Below are 17362 nucleotides of genomic sequence, written 5' to 3'. Positions count from 1 at the left end.
AAATCCCAGCACTTTGGGAGGCTGAGGGGGGTAGATCACTTGAGCCCAGGAGTTTGAGACCAGCCTGGTCAACATAGTGAAACCCTGTCTCTACTAAAAATACAAAATTAACTGGGTGTGGTGGCACACGCCAGTAATCCCAGCTACTTGGAGGCTGAGGCAGGAGAATCGCCTGAACTTGGGAGGCAGAGGCTGCAACGAGCCGAGATTATGCCATTGCACTCCAGCCTGGGTGACAGAGTAAGACCCTGTCTCAAAAGAAAAAGAAAAGAGAAGAAAAGTGAGAGAGGAGGCAAGGAGCAAACACAAGATGGCCAGAGGTAGATGGAGACACGCCCCTCAGGCTCAGCTGCCTGGAAGTCCAGTGCTAGTGCTGTTCCTGTGCAAGCCTGCTTCAAGGTAACAGAGACAGGTGCAGAGAGATGGAGCAGGTGTCTGTAAAGGTGGCCTGAGGCTAGACTGAGGAGAGCCAAGTCATGCACAGCAAGGGGCAGGACCTTCCCAGGAGGTCATAGGAACCAGGACCAGGTTCCAGATTCAGGGGAAGGGATTAAGTGGGTAGGGTGCCTGGTGGGGCTCTCACGCATGATGCCCTCCAATCCTCAAGGAACCCTGTCAAGTCAGTACTGTGCTGTTACTGTCCCATCTTTCAGGCAGGTGAGGAACTGAGGATAACAGTGACTCGTCCAGGTCACACAGCTGTGCACAGCCCTTGCCAAGCTGATTTGGCAGTCGGGGGCTCACTAGGATCCAGCAGTGGGTGAGGCAGGAGGCAGAGGCCGACAGTGAGGGCAAGTGAGGAAGGGAGGCCGTGGGCCCTTGGGGGTGACTGATGCAGGGGAGGATGGAGCTGAGCCACCCCAGACCCTGAGCCCTGGAGGAGGCACTGACCCTATAACCAGCCAGGAGGGGTCCAGCTGTCTTCACAGGAAGAGCAGGGCTCCTTGCTACATGGGTTCCTGCCTGTGAGTGACCAGCCAGGGGTACCAGTGGTCCAGGCACTGTTGTTGCACACCCCCGTCCCCAGGCATTGCCCTCCCACACCACCTACACCTGCCAGGGATGTCCCAGGGGAGCACAGGCCCACAGCGAGTCCAGGCAGTGGGGCGTGACAGGGCTCAGGCACTGGGTTATGGTTCTGGCCCGTTCCATACAGTCTGCATGAGTCACAAACCTCCTGGGCCCAGATTCCTCCTCTGTAAGATGGGGATGAGAGCATCATCCACTTCCAGGGGCTCTGAGGACTAAATGGACAACATCTGCAGGAGCCTCATGCAGGGCACTTGACGCTCACTGGGCTCCTGGAAGGGCAGCCGAAAGGATTCATGCATGTTAACTGAGAGGAGCCCAGGGAAGGGGCGTTTACAAGAACTGAGTTTCATCCTAGCTGGGACACTTCTCTAGACTAGTGGCTCCCACTCTATGGCCTCAATTTTTTCATTTGTAAATTGGGGAGAATATGTGGACTCCTAAGCCCTTATAGGGCTGATATGGGGTGTCTTGCTTTGCGGCTGTGAATTGCTGTAGGTGTGAGGGCTGGCAGGCTCCCTTGGGCTTGGGACTTGCTCAAGAGACAGAGATGGGCCCCTAGAGCTTCAGGGGAGCCCCACTCCTATGCCCATGCCCTTCCCTGAAGGCAGGGAGAGACCCCTGCAGCCTCTGGAGGCCCTTTAGCCCCCTCTGCCAGCCTCAGCAGGTTCAGGACCTCGGAGCTGAGCCTGAGGCCTTCCGTGCCTAGGGGCTAGTTGGACTCCGCACCTGCAGGGGACGGCATGCGGGGCTCCTTATCCTTGCTTGGCCGTTAACCTGCACGTCTCCACTCGCAATCCTCTAACGTTGGTTTACTACTACAATGTTTACAGACAAGGAACCAAGGCTCAGAGAGTTGAGGGGCTCCCCAGGGCCACGCATGAGTGTAGTAGGATCAAAGCGGGCCACTGGGCTCTAAGGTCAGAGTGAGAGACAAAGATGGCGCCTGCCAAGTAAAGGCTTCTATGTTGGAGCCTGGGAAATTGCTCTACTCTGCCCAACACAGCCAGTGGACATGTTGCACAGAGCCACGTTGCGGAGAAACATGGCTCTAAGTAGAGTCAGATGCTCCCCCTACCCCAGGCCTGGGGAGCTGGGCTGTGTGAGGAGTCTGGTGCTCTCTGGGACCATTCATTATTTAACATTTTACTCTCAGCCTACACAGAGGTAGGACTCAAATCAAGACTGCCGGGTGCAGTGGCTCACACCTGTAATCCCAGCACTTTGGGAAACCGAGGCGGGTGGATTACTTGAGGTCAGGAGTTCGAGACCAGCCTGGCCAACATGATGAAACCCCATCTCTACTAAAAATACAAAAATTAGCTGGGTGTGGTGGCAGGTGCCCGTAATCCTACCTACTCGGGAGGCTGAGGCAGGAGAATTGCTTGAGCCCAGGAGATGGAGGTTGCAGTGAGCCGACACGGTGCCATTGCACTCCAGCCTGGACAAGAGAGCAGGACTCTGTCTCGAAAAACAAACAAAACAAAACAAAACAAAACAAAAAGACGGCTGGACCCTGAGTACAAGCTCCTTCCCTTGAGGACTGGGAGTTATCTGAGGCCTGGGATGAAATTTCTGCAGCCTGACACACAAGGCACGAGATGGGTGGATCACGAGGTCAGGAGATCGAGACCATCCTGGCTAACGCAGTGAAACCCCGTCTCTACTAAAAATCCAAAAAATTAGCCAGGCATGGTGGCGGGCACCTGTAGTCCCAGCTACTCGGGAGGCTGAGGCAGGAGAATGGCATGAACCCAGGAGGCAGAGCTTGCAGTGAGCTGAGACCGCGCCCCTGTACTCTAGCCTGGGCGGCAACTGCCCAGGCTGGAGTGCAGTGGCATGATTACAGCTCACTGCAACCTCAACCTCCTGGGCTCAAGTGATCCTCCCATTTCAGCCTCCCAAGTAGCTGGGACCACAGGTGTGCACCACCATGCCCCAGCTAATTTTTGTATTATTCATAGAGATTGGGTTTTGCCATGTTGCCTAGGCTAGTCTTGAACTCCTGGGCTCAAGCAATCCACCTGCCTCAGCCTTCCAGAGTGCTGGAATTACAGGCATTAGCCACTGCACAGGGCCAGAAGTCCTGATTTTTAAAGGCTCCTCAGGTCCAGGCAAGCTGAGGCTGGGACAGACATTAATTCCTTGCAGGGTCTTCTCTTGATCCACTGAGGAATTTGGTGACCCAGCCTCCAGGCCTTCCCTCCAGACCCTCCTTGAAGAAGAGTGAGAGCTGGTGGGCCTTAAGGAAGTCGAGACGTCATAGATGGACTTTCTTGGGGGAGCTGGAAGGCAGAGCAATCGCAGGGAGGAGCCCACAACCCAGGGGCCCTCTAAAGCAAGTGTCTCCCTATGTGTGCCTACGGTGGGAATGTGATGAGGAGTCTGTCATGGACTCGTGGCCAGTCCAGGTTGGGCAAACTTAGGAGGGTCCAGACCTCAGTCTCCTCACCTATAAAATGGGAACAACAAAAGCAGCTCTACTCAGGCCCCCGAAGAGCCAAAACAATCTTGAAAAAGAAGAATAAGGTTGGAGGACTCACACTTCTTGATTTCAAAGCTTACTACAAAGCTACAGTAATTGAAGTAGTGTGGTACTGTCACAAGGACAGACATATAACCAATAGAATGGAAATAGTGAGCTCAGAAATGAACCCTAACATATATGGTCAATTGATTTTTGACAGGGGTGCCAAGACCATTCAATGAGAAAAGGACAGACTTCAACAAATGGCGTTGGGAAAACTGGATATCCACATGCAAAAGAATGAAGCTGGACCCTTACTTTATACCATATGCAAAAATGAACTCAAGATGAATTGAACACCTAAATGTAAGACCTAAAGTTACAAAATTTTAAAAGGAAAACATAGGGAAAAACTTCATGATATTTAACTCGGCAATTATTTCTCAGATATGATATTAAAATCATAGGCAACAAAACAAAGAGTAGACACATTGCATTCATCAAAATGAAAAACTTTTGTGCATCAAAAGACAATATCAAAAGAGTGAAAAGACACTCCGGAGTGGGAGAAAATATTTACAAATCATATCTCTGATAAAGGATGAGTATCCAGAATATATAAAGAACTCCTACAGCTCAACAATAAAAAGACAACCAATTCAAAAGTGGGCAAAAGTCTTAAATAGACTTTCTCCAAAGGAGGTATACAAATGCCCAATGAACACATGAAAAGATGCTCAACATCATTAATTATTAGAGAAATGTAAATCAAAACTGTGATGAGATACCACTTCATGCCTCCTAAGGTGGCTATGATTTAAAAAAAAATATAAATTAACAAGAGTTGGCAAAGATATGAAGCAATTGGATCCCTTTTGCATTGTCGATGGGAATGTAAAACTGTTTGGCAGTTATTCAAAAAGTTAAATAAAGGATTACCATACGATCCAGCAATTCCACTCCTAGGTATATATATAAAAAAATTGAAAGCAGGGTTTCAACAGGTACTTGTACACAGATGTTCATGGCAGTGTTATTCACAATAGCTCAAAGAAACAGCCCAGTGGCCATCAATGGATCAATGGATGTACAAAATAAAGTATATGTGTAGAATGGAATAGTATTTTGTTATAAAGAGGAAGAAAATTCTGACACATGATATGACATGGATGAGCCTTGAAGACATTATGCTAACTGAAATAAGCCAGACACAAAAGGACAAATATTATCTGATTGTACTTATAGGAGATGACTAGAATAGGCAAATCCATAGAGCTAGAAAGTAGAATCGAGGTAGAACAAGGTATGAGGTGAAGGAGTGGGGAGTTATTGTTTGATGGGTACAATTTCTGTTCAGGATGATGAAGCAGTTCAGGAAATAGTGAATGTTCTTAATGCCTCTGAATCAATACTTAAAAATGGTTAAAATGGTCAATTTTATGTTACATATAATTACCACCACTCCCAAAACTTTTAACCTCTGCTCACTCAGGTGAGTCAAATGAGGTCATGAAAATGGTACAAACCAGATGTATGCCCATTGTTAGCAACGGTAATTTTTGTTTTGTTTTGTTTGATATTGAGCTCTTATTCCCCAGGCTGGAGTGCAGTGGCACAATCTTGGCTCACTGCAACCTCTGCCTCCCAGGTTCAAGCAATTCTCCTGCCTCTGCCTCTCGAGTAGCTGGGATTACAGGCACGCACCACCACACCTGGCTACATTTTTTGTATTTTTAGTAGAGACAGTTTCACCATGTTGGCCAGGCTGGTCTTGAACTCCTGACCTCAGGTGATCCTCCCACCTTGGCCTTCCAAAGTGCTGGGATTATAGGCATGAGCCACCACGCTCGGCCAGCAATGGTAACTAATTACCACAATTATCTATGTTGACGCCTGTCAACCTAAAGTTCTACATGGAGGCACTGGGGAACTTTGAAAAATACTGATGTCCAGGTCCTGCTCCCAGAAATCGGGATGTAATTGACCTGGGTGTGGCCTAGGCATTGGGATTTTTTAGAATGACAGTCCTACAGTCTGGCTCTCTGCTTCATTTCTTTTCTTTCTTTTTTTTTTCTTTTTTGAGACAGTCTTGCTCTTTTGCCCAGGCTGGAGTGCAGTGGTGCGATCATGCAGTCACTACAGTTTCCAACTCCTGGCCTCAAGTGACCGTTCCACTCCAGCTTCCCAAATACCTGAGACTACAGGTGTGCACCACCAGGTACAGCTAATTTTTGTACCTTTTTTTTCTTTCTTTTTTTTTTTTTTTAGAGAAGTGGTTTCACCATGTTGCCCAGATTGGTCTTGAACTCCTGGGTTCAAGTGGTCTTCCCGCCTCAGCCTCCCAAAGTGCTGGGATTACAGGCATGAGTCACCCCGCCTGGCCGCTGTTCTATTTCTGACCTTATCTCCAACTACTCTCAACCTTGGTCACTCTCTCTAGCCATGCAGGCATGCTCTTGCCTCAGCCCATCACCCCCTCACTTCCTCCCCAGTGTGACTGTTTCCCGTTCCTGTTTCCACAGCTGGGAAGCCCTGAGTTCCATCTGACCACCGCATCCCCACACTGGTTGCTGGTCTCCAGGGTTCCAGCTGGCACTTCCTGTTGCCCAATGGTGGGTGGCCTGTCAACACAAGTGGGAGGAGCTGTCACTCTCCTGCCTGCTCCATCACCCATTGCTCAGTGTGCCAGGCCTCAGAAAACCACCACACCCTCCCATTAACTGCAAAGGGCTCTCTGACCCAGACCTGGGAAGGTGGCATCCAGGCCTAGCCCAGTCCGAAATTCCATCCTTGTGGCATCCCCCAGGCCCACATCCCTTCCATGAGGCTCAGTTTCCTCTCTGTAAAACAGTAATAAGAATACTGACCTCACAGGACTATTGCTGGAATTCAGTGAGATAACATAGATCATCTTGTTATTTGAAACCAAAGGAATGATTCTCTAATGGTGGAGTATAACATGCAACGCTGAACATCAGTGGAGGAGGCATTCTGGAAACAGCAAGATCTATGTATAAGGCTCACCCTATAGGTGCATATCCAATTATAAATCTGGGTCCCCTGGGACCTGTTCCTGGTCTGCTACCCCACTATGGTGAGCAGGAGGAGGTGGTCCCTTAGCACTGCCCTGAGCTGCAGGAGGAGGTGGTCCCTTAGCGCTGCCCTGAGCCGCAGGAGGAGGTGGTCCCTTAGTACTGCCCTGAGCCACCCCATCCTCAAAGCCCTTATCTTAAGTGATGATGACCCTGACATCCTACAGATGAGGAAACTGAGGTTCAGAAAGGGAAAATGATTCTCCAAGGCCATCCAGCAAGTGTGGGTGAGGGCTGGGTGAGGCTTCAAAGAAGCCCGCTTCCTTCTTCTTTTTTTTGAGACGGAGTTTCGTTCTTGTTGCTCAGGCTAGAGTGCAATTGTGAAACCTCAGCTCACTACAACCTCCACCTCCTGGGTTCAAGCGATTCTCCTGCCTCAGCCTCCTGAGTAGCTGGGGTTACAGGCACGAGCCACCATGCCCCACTAATTTTTTGTATTTTTAGTAGAGACAGGGTTTCACCATGCTGGCCAGGCTGGTCTCGAACGCCTGACCTCAGGTGATCCACTCGCCTCGGCCTCTCAAGAAGCCATTTCCTTCTAAGCCTGGAGGATGGGTCATTACTGAGTCTGTGAGGGAGGAACCTTCCAGAGCCAACCCAAATGGGAGTCCCGGTGTGGGCGGCCCAGGGCCCAGGGCATCATTCTCTCTAGCTGGAAGCAGAGGCAGTCTTGGTTTCCACCCAAAGTTCCCTCCATTGTGTGGTTTGCAGCGTCAGCCAGGCTCTGGGTGAGGAGGAAGGGCATCCCACTCACAGCCTGCAGCCTCTGTTTTCTTTTGCACGAGAGGAAACAGCCACCACCAGAGAGGGTGTAGAAAGGCAGAAGAAAGTATCCCTGCCACCACTTAGGGCAGAGACCTTTCATAATCCAGCTCGTGCCTTCCCTTCCTACCAGTCACCTTGCACAATGCTCTGGGCCAGAAAACTGTCTTCCAAACCCCCTTCCACACCTTTGCCCATGCCGTGCCTCCCACCTTGAGTGCCGTTTGTCCTCCTGACATCTCAAATCCTCACCCACCCTCCAAAGCCCAAAGAAAGGCCCTCCTTCTCCATCCCGGGGGCTGCCCTAGCTCTGTGTAGATGCCAGGAGCAGCCAGGAAAAGCACGTGGGTTCCTGGGGACTGGAGCACAAAGCAGGTCATCAAGAAGCAGATCTTGTTTTTTATCAAGAATAAAATTGAATTAAGAACACCAAATCGACCCAGAACCCTGCAGCTAGCAAATCCTGGCAGTGACCATCTGCAGGCATCGCAAAAGCAGAGCAAGCAAGACCACAAACCTCTGCAATCTTCTAACACCTGAGCAGCCAGACACGTCCTGTGGAACGGGCACAGATGAACCAAGTTCTTGGTCACCAGAGGCCCATGTACCACAAAGTATGCACAGTGTGTGGAAAGGGCGTGCTAGCAAACCACAAATTTGGCGTAGAAACACCAATTCAGTCTTGAAAGCAGGAATTACTTAGTTTTCTTTTTAAATATTTTCTTTTTAATGACACAGGTACTCTGTATTGACTTGCAGAAAATCAGATGGGGGATGGAGAGAATCCTACTTCCAAATCCATAGACACCAATGTTAATATGTAGGGAGCCATCCTTTCATCCTACACAAATTAAAATAGAAGCAAGAACAAACTCTCTAGAATTCAGGGGCAGAGGGCAATAGAGTTTGACAGACCTGGGTGGGAGTCCCTGCTCTACCCTGCACAGGTGACCCTGGTCTGGTCCTAATCCTGCCGTGCCTTAGGTCCCATCACAGAGTCAGGAAGACACTGACGATGGGTTTGGGAGCATGTGGACTGAATGGCACCATGCCTGGCACAGAACAGGCACTCAGCAAACAGGCAGCATTGCTGCTTCTCAGGGGATGATGTAAGTAGCTGGGATTCAGGGAAAAATTCTTCATGGGACTTGAAATAAATGTCATCTTTTTCATTTTTAATTGTTTGATTTAATTTTGAATAATTAATACATTCATATGGTTCAAAAATCAAACAGTATAAAAACATCAATCCTGAAAACATTCACAGACGCTCAGCCTCATCCCTCATCCGTCTCTTTTCTCTCATTCTCCCAACAGGCAACCACTTTAATGAGCTCCCTGTGCATCCGTCCACAGATTTTTGTTGTCAATACAACAAGCCTGTGCCAGTATAAATGCTTATTTCCCCACTTTTCACAATGGGTTGCCGACCAGACACACTGCTAGATACTCTCTGCTTTTTACAGGGAACATCAGGTCTTAAAGAGCTTTCCCAATCAGGAAAGGGAGAGCCTCCGTCCTCACTCCTTCTGACAGATGCAGCCAGGCAGGTACTGAGAAGGTACTTGGTGGCAGCAAAGGCAGGATGTCCAGGGCCTTCAAAGCCACAGCAGTTTGCTGGGCTGCAAGGCCTTCCACAAAGTCAGAGCAGGCTCTAGTTTCCAGCAGGGCCCTATCCACAGGCCCTGATCCTTCCAGGCCATTCTGGGGTCCCTCCTTTCTGTGTGAAAAAGCTCCTGCCCAACCAGAGGACTATGGGGGATCCCAAAGTGGCTGCTAGTGCCCATGGCTAAAGAACTGCCCCCACTCTTTCACCCAGAAATGCGTCCTCCCCTGGAAAAGAGCCATTAGCCTCCTCTGCCCAAAGAAATCATCCCCAAGTGAAAAACCTTTAGAGTCAAAGATCTACCCATGGTGTTACTGTCCAGAATAATAAATAATTGTCAGTAACCTAAATGTTCAACCATGGGGGATTGGGCAAAAAAATCACAGCATAGTCACCAAATTCACAAGCTAGAGCACTGTGTGGCCATGAACATCGGTGTGGCCGAAAATGAGGAACCCATGTCCACACCCACAAGTGTTCCTGATGGAGTGAGTTACGCTAAAAAAAAGGAGAGGGTGGCAAACTGTGAACACTAGCGCTACTGAACCATACACCAAAAAAATGGGTAAGCTGGTACATGTTATGTTATGTGTATTTCACTACAATTTAAAATAAAATTTAGAATACTAGAAAAAAAGGAGGGAGGGCCGTGCATGGTGGCTCACGCCTGTAATCCCAGCACTCTGGAAACCAAGGCAGGAGGATTGCTTGAGCCCAAGAGTTTGAGACCAGCCTAGGCAACATAGGGAGACCTCACCTCTGCAAAAATAAAAAATTTTTAAAAGAGAGGGAAAATACGAAATTGTGTACACAGTATGCTTGCACCTATGTAAGGCAATCTCACCCAAACACAGCAATATCTTAGCAGTTGTGTGATTAGACTAAAGGTGCTTTTTCTTTTCCTAGTTTTCTCCATTTCCCCACTTTCCTTTTAGGATTTTATATTAGTCGATTTTGTTTCTTTAGACAGTATATATATACACATACACACTTTAAATATATATATACACACACACATACACACTTTAAATTATACATATACACACACACACACACACACACACACACATATCTTTAAATGCCCAGGATAGAACAGGTGCCCAGCAAATGTCAGGCTCTCCTAATGCCCCTGGGCCATGGTAGACAAGTCTGGGGGTAGAGACAGGCAGCTTTGTGACAGGTCAAAGTAGCGCCCCTCAGTCCCCTTCTCTGTAGTCTCATAAATGGGCATCTCAGCGTCTCAGAACTGGGGAGGGAAAAGGCACCAGTGGCTGAGTGCCACATAGGGAAGGGGCGGACCAGCCTGGCCAGTCCCACTGTGTGAAGCTGGTGAGTCACTGCCCCACCCAGCATCAATGCTGTCACCTGTTAAATGGGCTTGGGGAGGCTCAGCTCCTCCCAGTGTGGCACAGGGCTTTCCAGATGGAGCCAGAGCCCAACCTCAAAGGGGAGAGACGCCCACATGTCAAGGGGAAAGTTCACGCCTATTGTCCCCATACCCCCTTGGTGGTTCCCACCCAAAGGGTGGGTGACGGTCACTGTAGTGCATGTGGCCCAGCCTCCCCAGGTCCTTACTTTTCCTTTTAACTACCCTAAAAGGGATAGGATGTGGATCTCAATAGAATCTGATCCAGAACTAGATTTTCCCTCTTAAAACAATATCTAATGACATCTTTGCAAAGGCCATTAGATGGACATACATATTGTGAGGGATGGGGGGCCTGGGAGGGGATGGCACAGTTGAGATGCTGCTCCTCTCAGAGCACTCCTTGCCTGACCCAGTTATTCCTCCAGCCCTGGCACTGGACCATGGCTTCCTTCAGGTCAAGACAGTCTCATTCATCTGATTAGATGTTGCAGGGTGAAGAAGCTCAGGGGTCCAGGGTGGACCACCTAGTAGAGAGCCCTACTCACCAAATATTTGCAGAATATAACAAAAGTGAAATGAAGCGCTGGGCACTGTGGCTTACGCCTGTAATCCCAGCACTTTGGGAGGCCGAGGTGGGTGGATCATCTGAGGTCAGGAGTTCGAGACCAGCCAGGCCAACATGGTGAAACCCCACCTCTACTAAAAATACAAAAATTAACCGGATGTGGCGGCACACGCCTGTAATCTCAGCTACTCGGGAGGCTGAGACAGGAGAATCGCTTGAACCCAGGAGGTGGAGGTTGCAGTGAGCTGAGATTGTGCCACTGCACTCCAGCCTGGGTGACAGAGTAAGATTCTGTCTCCAAAAAAAGGGAAATGAAGTAAAAAATGGGTTCAGGAAGGGAGATGGACCATGGAGACATTCACTGTCCATTCATTTATTCTATGAACACATCCTCAGCTGGTACCCCACTCATCAGCCCTGTGCAGAGGATACAGACAGACATTTCTTGCAATAGTTCAGCCGCCTACTGGGAGTAGAGCTGTGACAAACTGGGGGCAGGGGGAGGACCCTTCCTTCTCTGGGTTTCCCAGCTCCTTAGACTCAGTGCTAGGCTAGACAACATGAGGTCTAACGCCCTCTCCGCTCGGACAGCTGGGATTTGCAGACTCAACCTTGTCTCACTGACAGGTCCCACTCTGAGGCTCATTTACAAACTTCCTGCCAAGGGATGATGCTCTTTATCATCTGCATGTATCACAGAAATCACATTATCCCTTCCCTCCCCTGTGGCTGGTCTGCCCTGCCTCACTCCTACAGCAGCATGCATCTGAACACTCAGCTGCAGCTAAAATCAGGCTATAAATAAATACTGTGTGGTCACACTGATACAATTACAAAAACAGGTCGACCGAGGGACAGGACTGTGTCTGCACCCACGCTGAGTGTCCCCACTACTTCTGTACCATTACAGCTGCTTTTCAGACTGTTTCTGTCTCCTTCCTTACAATCAGGCTGCTAACTGCCCTGCCTGTGAAATGTCCTCTCATAGTCCAGGTCCACCAACATTTATCCATCACCAACTGTGTATCAGGTACTGTGCAGACTGCCACCAATTGCTACATCTATAGGCTAAAAGACCCCATGCCAAGTTCGTTAAAATTGTGGGTGAAATTAGAGTTCACAGGACCTGAGTAAAAGCTAGGGGACGTCTCCTAGGAGTGTAGTATATGAGCTTTAAGGAAAGCTCTTAGGGAAATCATCTTTGGCTCCTGAGAAACCACTTTTGCTTCCTCCCTTACTGTGAGCTAAAGCCAGACACAGCAGGGCTAGCTCCCCTCCTCCGCCCCGTGTTCTGTATGGGTGAGGTGATATGGGTGATAACTGAAGGGCTGTGATCTCAAACATGATCTTTCTAGTTTAGCCAAAGTAGGGTCCCTCCACTCTGTCAACTCTGTCACCCAGACCAGAGTGCAGTGGCGCAATCTCGGCTCACTGCAAACTCCGCCTCCTGGGTTCAAGCCATTCTCTTGCCTCAGCCTCCCAAGTAGCTGGGATTACAGGAGCATGCCACCACGCCTGGCTAATTTTTGTATTTTTAGTAGAGTCAGGGTTTCATCATGTTGGCCATGTTGGTCCTAAACTCCTGACTTCAAGTGATCCATCTGTCTTGGCCTCCCAGAGTGCTGAGATTACAGGCGTGAACCACTGCACCCGGCCTAAAAACCAGTCATTTCTAAACAGTGTGCTGGCAGGCTGAAGGGTTTGACAGTGCCTTGGGCTGGGGTGGGGGAAGGCCCAGACAAGGGCCAAGCTGGCTGGGCTGTTCCTAACATAACACCTGCGGTCAGAGTAGTGTGCCTTTTCTGTTTTACAGATTTGTCTACAAATGAAGCTTCAAAATATTGTCCTAGCCACCTTGTCTGATCTTCTTACCCCTCTGGGAGATAAGAGGATTTCCTCTTACCCCGAAGCCAAAAGATCCAGTGATATGAAAGATAGAGGGATCCTGCGACAACACAGGTGCTGGAGCCAGCCTGCCAGGGTTTAATCCCAGCAGTGTGACCTTGCGCAAGTCTCTTAATGTCTCTGTGCCTCAATTTCCTCATCTGAATAAGACAGAGAACAGTAGCATCTGTTTGAAGGATTGAATGAGTGAATATGCATTCATCTTGGGAACAGCGCCTGGCACATCTTTTGTGCTCAGCAAATGTTAGTTGTTATGCACTGGGATGGGCTGAGCATCAGGAAGAGGTATTAGAATCCAGAGCCCTGGGGCAGGTGATGCCTTGATGCGTACAGTGACCTTTCGGGGCGTCGGCCCAGACTCAGTGTGAAAGGTTCCCACTGGCTACTTCTCTCCCCTTCCTGCTCTGGCCTTCCCTAGGGAAACTATATGCCCACCCCAGACCCAGGGAGCCAGCCACAGAGGAGAGCAGGCACTTGGAGGCCAGGAAGCCCAGAGGTGCGACGAGCTCAGAGTGTGGGCAGGATGCCGCTCAGGAAGCTCCACAGGCGCTGGCTGCTTGCTTCTGCTGCTGCTGCCACACCCTGATCCCTTATACGCCACCCCTACCTGTGCCCAGATCCTGCCATAGGGGCTGCTTCTTGCCCAGCTCTGCACTAGGCTCTGGGCCTGGACAGAGGTCTCGGTGATAAGATAGTCAAGGGGTCCTGGCCTGCCCTGGGCTAGAGTGGACTGGGTTTCCAGGCCCTACCCCTTCCCCCAACTTTGCACACCAAGGCAGGGCAGCAAGGTGGTGACTCACAACCCCCACCACCCAGGGCTCCAGCTGCCAGCCTGGGCCCTGAGCATCCTGGTGCCTGGTCCTCCGGATGGGCTGAGGCAGCTCTGCCTCCATTCGATTCTCTGGGCTGCGCCCACCCTGTCTTTGTAGAGATGGGGAAACTGAGGCCCAGAAAGGCACAAGGTGCCCTCCCCATGTGGGGTCCTTTGCCTACTGTGCAGTCAGTGCAGAGGAAGCAGAACATTCACACGCTGGCCACAGGCCCCAAGTGGAGCTGGCCGGAAGGGAAGGAAGGCCTGGCTCCGTGGCTCTCATCCTCCTGGCTGCAGCCCCAGGAAAGGGCCCAGGGAGGGCAGGGCAGTTGGCTGGGGCTCAGCCGGCTGAGCCGAGGGCCAGAGAGTCCTCTTCGGGGTTGGAGGCAGCACCCCAGGACAGCCATATTCCCCAGCTCCAACCAGAGAGGTCTCAGCTTTTCCCCAGAGCCCTGGGCACAGCTGGAGCTGAGGGGCAGAGGGGGAGTTGAAGGACAGCTGGAAAAATGCTGAGATGATCCGGGGGTCCAAGCTGGGCTGCAGGCTACGTGGCCCGGGCCAAGTCACTTTACCTCTACCACTGGCTGGGCGCCCTTATTTCATGGGGGAAATGACTTGATTTAAGCCTGTGTTGAATTTAAGAAAGTAAGCAAGCAATTGCCCGCCTGGCTGCCTCCTTGAAGGATCCCTAAGGTCTGCAAGGGACAAGGGGCTGGGTGAGGGAAAGAGAATTACCATTTGGAGTGAGGCAAGGGGCTGGGGTCTTTAGTGCACTGGATCCCCTTGCTGATCCAATGCTTTAGTTGGTGTGTTGATTTTTATTTATCCCCATTATATAGATGGAGAGACTGAGGTTCAGAGACAGAAATGACTTGCCCAGCCTATAAGTAACAGAGCCAAGACCTGAACCCAAGTTTGTCTGGTCTCTAAATCTGTGACCCCTCCTTTGCTGCCCCACACATCCTCCTCAAGCCCCCACCCATGTGTTACCCTCTGCTGAGGAGCTCCTGCTGTGGGGAGAGGTCTCCCAGAGGAGAATACAGCTGGGGCAGCAGAAAGGAGGACCCTCATTCATGGAGTCCACTTGCCTTCCAATCCAGAAGGGTGGGGGCCCGGGTCACCTCCATGACTATTAAGACCAAGAATCAACCACTATTTTATGAGAAAGCTCCCCTCTCAGAGCCGCATCCCATCACCTGCATGGAGATTTCAGCCTAGCTCTGCCCGCTCCACTTGTTCAGTGCCCCCAACCATCCTCACTCACCCAAAATGCATCTTTGAACTGCAGCTGGGGCATCATCCTCAGGCGTCTGCCGCGGCAAAGCTTGCTCTCCTGCCACAGGCTGGCCTGATGGAGGGCCAGGCGCCAGCAGCACCGTCCCAGTCCTGGCAGGGCTGGCCCAGGCCCCCCTTCCCGCCCGGCGCCGTCTGCAGCACTCAGAAGGCAGCCATGAGCCAGAGAGGAGCTGCCGAGGGGAGGAAAAGGCTCAACCTGTTTTGTTTGGGGCTAGAATCGGCAGCAAAATGAGGAAGGAGTGGAGCTCAGTGATGGGAGGGCGGGCCCTGGTGTCCAGCCCAGCCCCTCGCCGACCCTGCGGTGATGGAGGACACAGTCTGGGACCCAGAGCAGGGAACAGGGATGCCAGCCCTGTGTGGGAGGCAGTGGCCAGTGGAAGAGGCAGGCTGGAGTTCAGGCCAGGCAGGCAGGCAGCCCGAGGCCTGCGCAGGAAGGTTTGTGCAACCTCCCCCCGGGCGGGCGCGGGGCCCTCGCCCACAGGAAGTGGAGTTGCTGTGCTCCCCTGTGCAGCCCCGCCTGCCACCTGCCATCCTGCTCTTGCCTCTGCTTGCCCCTCCAGAGGCGCGGGCTCACTATTCCAGAGGTCATATGCTAAGGGAGCTTGAGGCCCACCGACAGTGTGGCCAGGAGGGGCCCAGGAACCCCAGGTGTGTCACTGGCCAGCCAGCCCAGCGCCCTTCCAGGCTGGGCCCAGAGATGCCAGACTCTCTACCCCGCACAAGCAAACCATTCTTGAGGGGCTTACCCAGGCCTAGGGCATCTGTCATGCATCAAAACCCGGCTGCTCCGGGACCCGAACCAGGTCCTGCCCTCAAGGGTCCCACAGTCTGGGGGCAGACACAGCTGTGCTCTGGGGGGCTGTGAGCACACAGAGGTGAGGTGAGCAGGCAGCAAGATGAGGGAGAACAGCCTGAGGCCCCGGCACTGCCCCCCACCCCCGACCACCGCCACCGCCGCAAGTCTCCTGATTAGACACTGTTTGGGGCAGAAAACCCCCCTCTGAAGATGGAGACTTCCGGCTCAGTGAATGGGAATAGACGGAGAGAGAAACAGTATTATCAAGGTACAGAGTAGGGTGTTTGGAAACCTAGCCTGAGGCCCAGTTTTTTTTCATTTTGACCCTACCCTTCAAGGGCTGAGGGACCTTAATAGACTCTCCAACTCGCTGAGCCTCAGCTTCCTCATCTGCCACACCCAGTCTTTGGAAAGGAGACGGTGTCAAGAATATTTCTGGAATTTCCAGTTTGGTGTGCAGGTGCTGGGGGCACTGTGTGGTACCACCTGAGGAAGAGCCCTGGACTAGAACCCCTACCCCAGCCCTGAGGAGCCAGGCCCTGCCCCCTCAGCAGAAGATGCAGCAGGAAGTCCTGAGCCCAGGGCAGGCTGGCAAAATGGGATGAGTCAGGGATTGTCCACAGATCACCACCCTCACTGATGTCTGCCTTACAGCTGACGGGGTGGTAAGTAGATGAGAGTTGCTGCAGATGAAATAGCTGAGCTCCCAAGTGCCCATTATGCATGCCCAGGGTTTAGAGAGAGGTGCACACCCAGGCTCTGAAATAGCCACCCAAGAGGAAACACTCTGGGGAGAATTGCAGAGCAATGGGACTGCCCCCAGAAGGCCCTCACCTCCAGAAACCTTGGACTTGAGCTAACCTTTAATCTGTAAGGCACCCCAGTCAGGTTTTTTGTTACTTGCAGCTGAAGATAACTAATAGTGTAAAAATCCCCTTGAACTTTGTAGGCCATAGAGTGAGGCAGGCTGCACCTCCCCTCCCAATGGCACCACCACCTCTGATAGCACTGGCTCAGCCTCCCTGAGCTCAGTTTCTCCATCCATCAGATGGGATGATGCCTCTAGGGCTGGAGCAGTGTAGAGACCCTCTGTTAACAGAAGTCTCCTGCCCTCTTATTGGCAGAAAATTTCACAGCTGGGCTCCCTGCCCTGCCTCTCTAGGTGTCCTTCCCATCACCTCCCAGAGGCTTCCGCTCCGGCCAGGCCTCTTCCCTCTCCCCAGAGGCACCTTTCCCACTCCCACCTGCTCTGTTCCCAGCCTCCCTTCTGGCAAGCTTTCCTTGATCTTCCTTACCTTGGCAAATCCTCCCACCCCTCAAAGCCAACCTCAAGGCTCCCACACATGAGGCCTTCGTTTCCCAATTGCACTTGTCCAGCCAGGGCAGCTCCGGATGGAGGGCCATGCTGGTGATGGGCTGGAGCAACTGGGGAAGGAAGTAATGGGAGGAACCCCTGGAGAGACTCTGCAGTTCTCTGCTAGAGAATCTTCCTCCTCCCCTCCCTTCCACCCTTACCTATTGCAGCTCCCCGGGCTGGGCGACCAGACAGCCAATTCGGCTTTGGAGTACTTACCCAGCACCGGGTACATCATTCCACTTTTCACATGGACCGCCTCACTTACACTGTCATTATCCCCACTTTACAGATGAGCAAACCAGTGATT

At 51.5% G+C, this 17362-nt stretch overlaps 1 protein-coding gene across 5 annotated transcripts in view; it reads right to left on the bottom strand.

Annotated features, from left to right (window-relative positions):
• Positions 1-15341, bottom strand: part of PSTPIP1 (proline-serine-threonine phosphatase interacting protein 1) — a 42208-nt gene extending 26867 nt beyond the window's left edge. For 4 of the 5 annotated variants that reach the window (XM_005560165.4, XM_005560166.4, XM_065548236.1 and 1 more), the window contains exon 1: positions 14871-15341. In XM_005560165.4, the coding sequence (XP_005560222.2) occupies positions 14871-14906 (36 nt within the window). In that variant the 5' untranslated portion in view covers positions 14907-15341. The remainder of the gene's footprint in view (positions 1-14870) is intronic. The other variant, XM_073996477.1, reaches the window with a different exon arrangement.
• Positions 15342-17362: the final 2021 nt, after the last annotated feature.

Source organism: Macaca fascicularis, chromosome 7 (genome assembly GCF_037993035.2).
Source record: "Macaca fascicularis isolate 582-1 chromosome 7, T2T-MFA8v1.1".
Classification (NCBI taxonomy): domain Eukaryota; kingdom Metazoa; phylum Chordata; class Mammalia; order Primates; family Cercopithecidae; genus Macaca; species Macaca fascicularis.
Note: the sequence above shows the minus strand (reverse complement) of the source record. Positions and strands in the feature narration are given on the sequence as shown.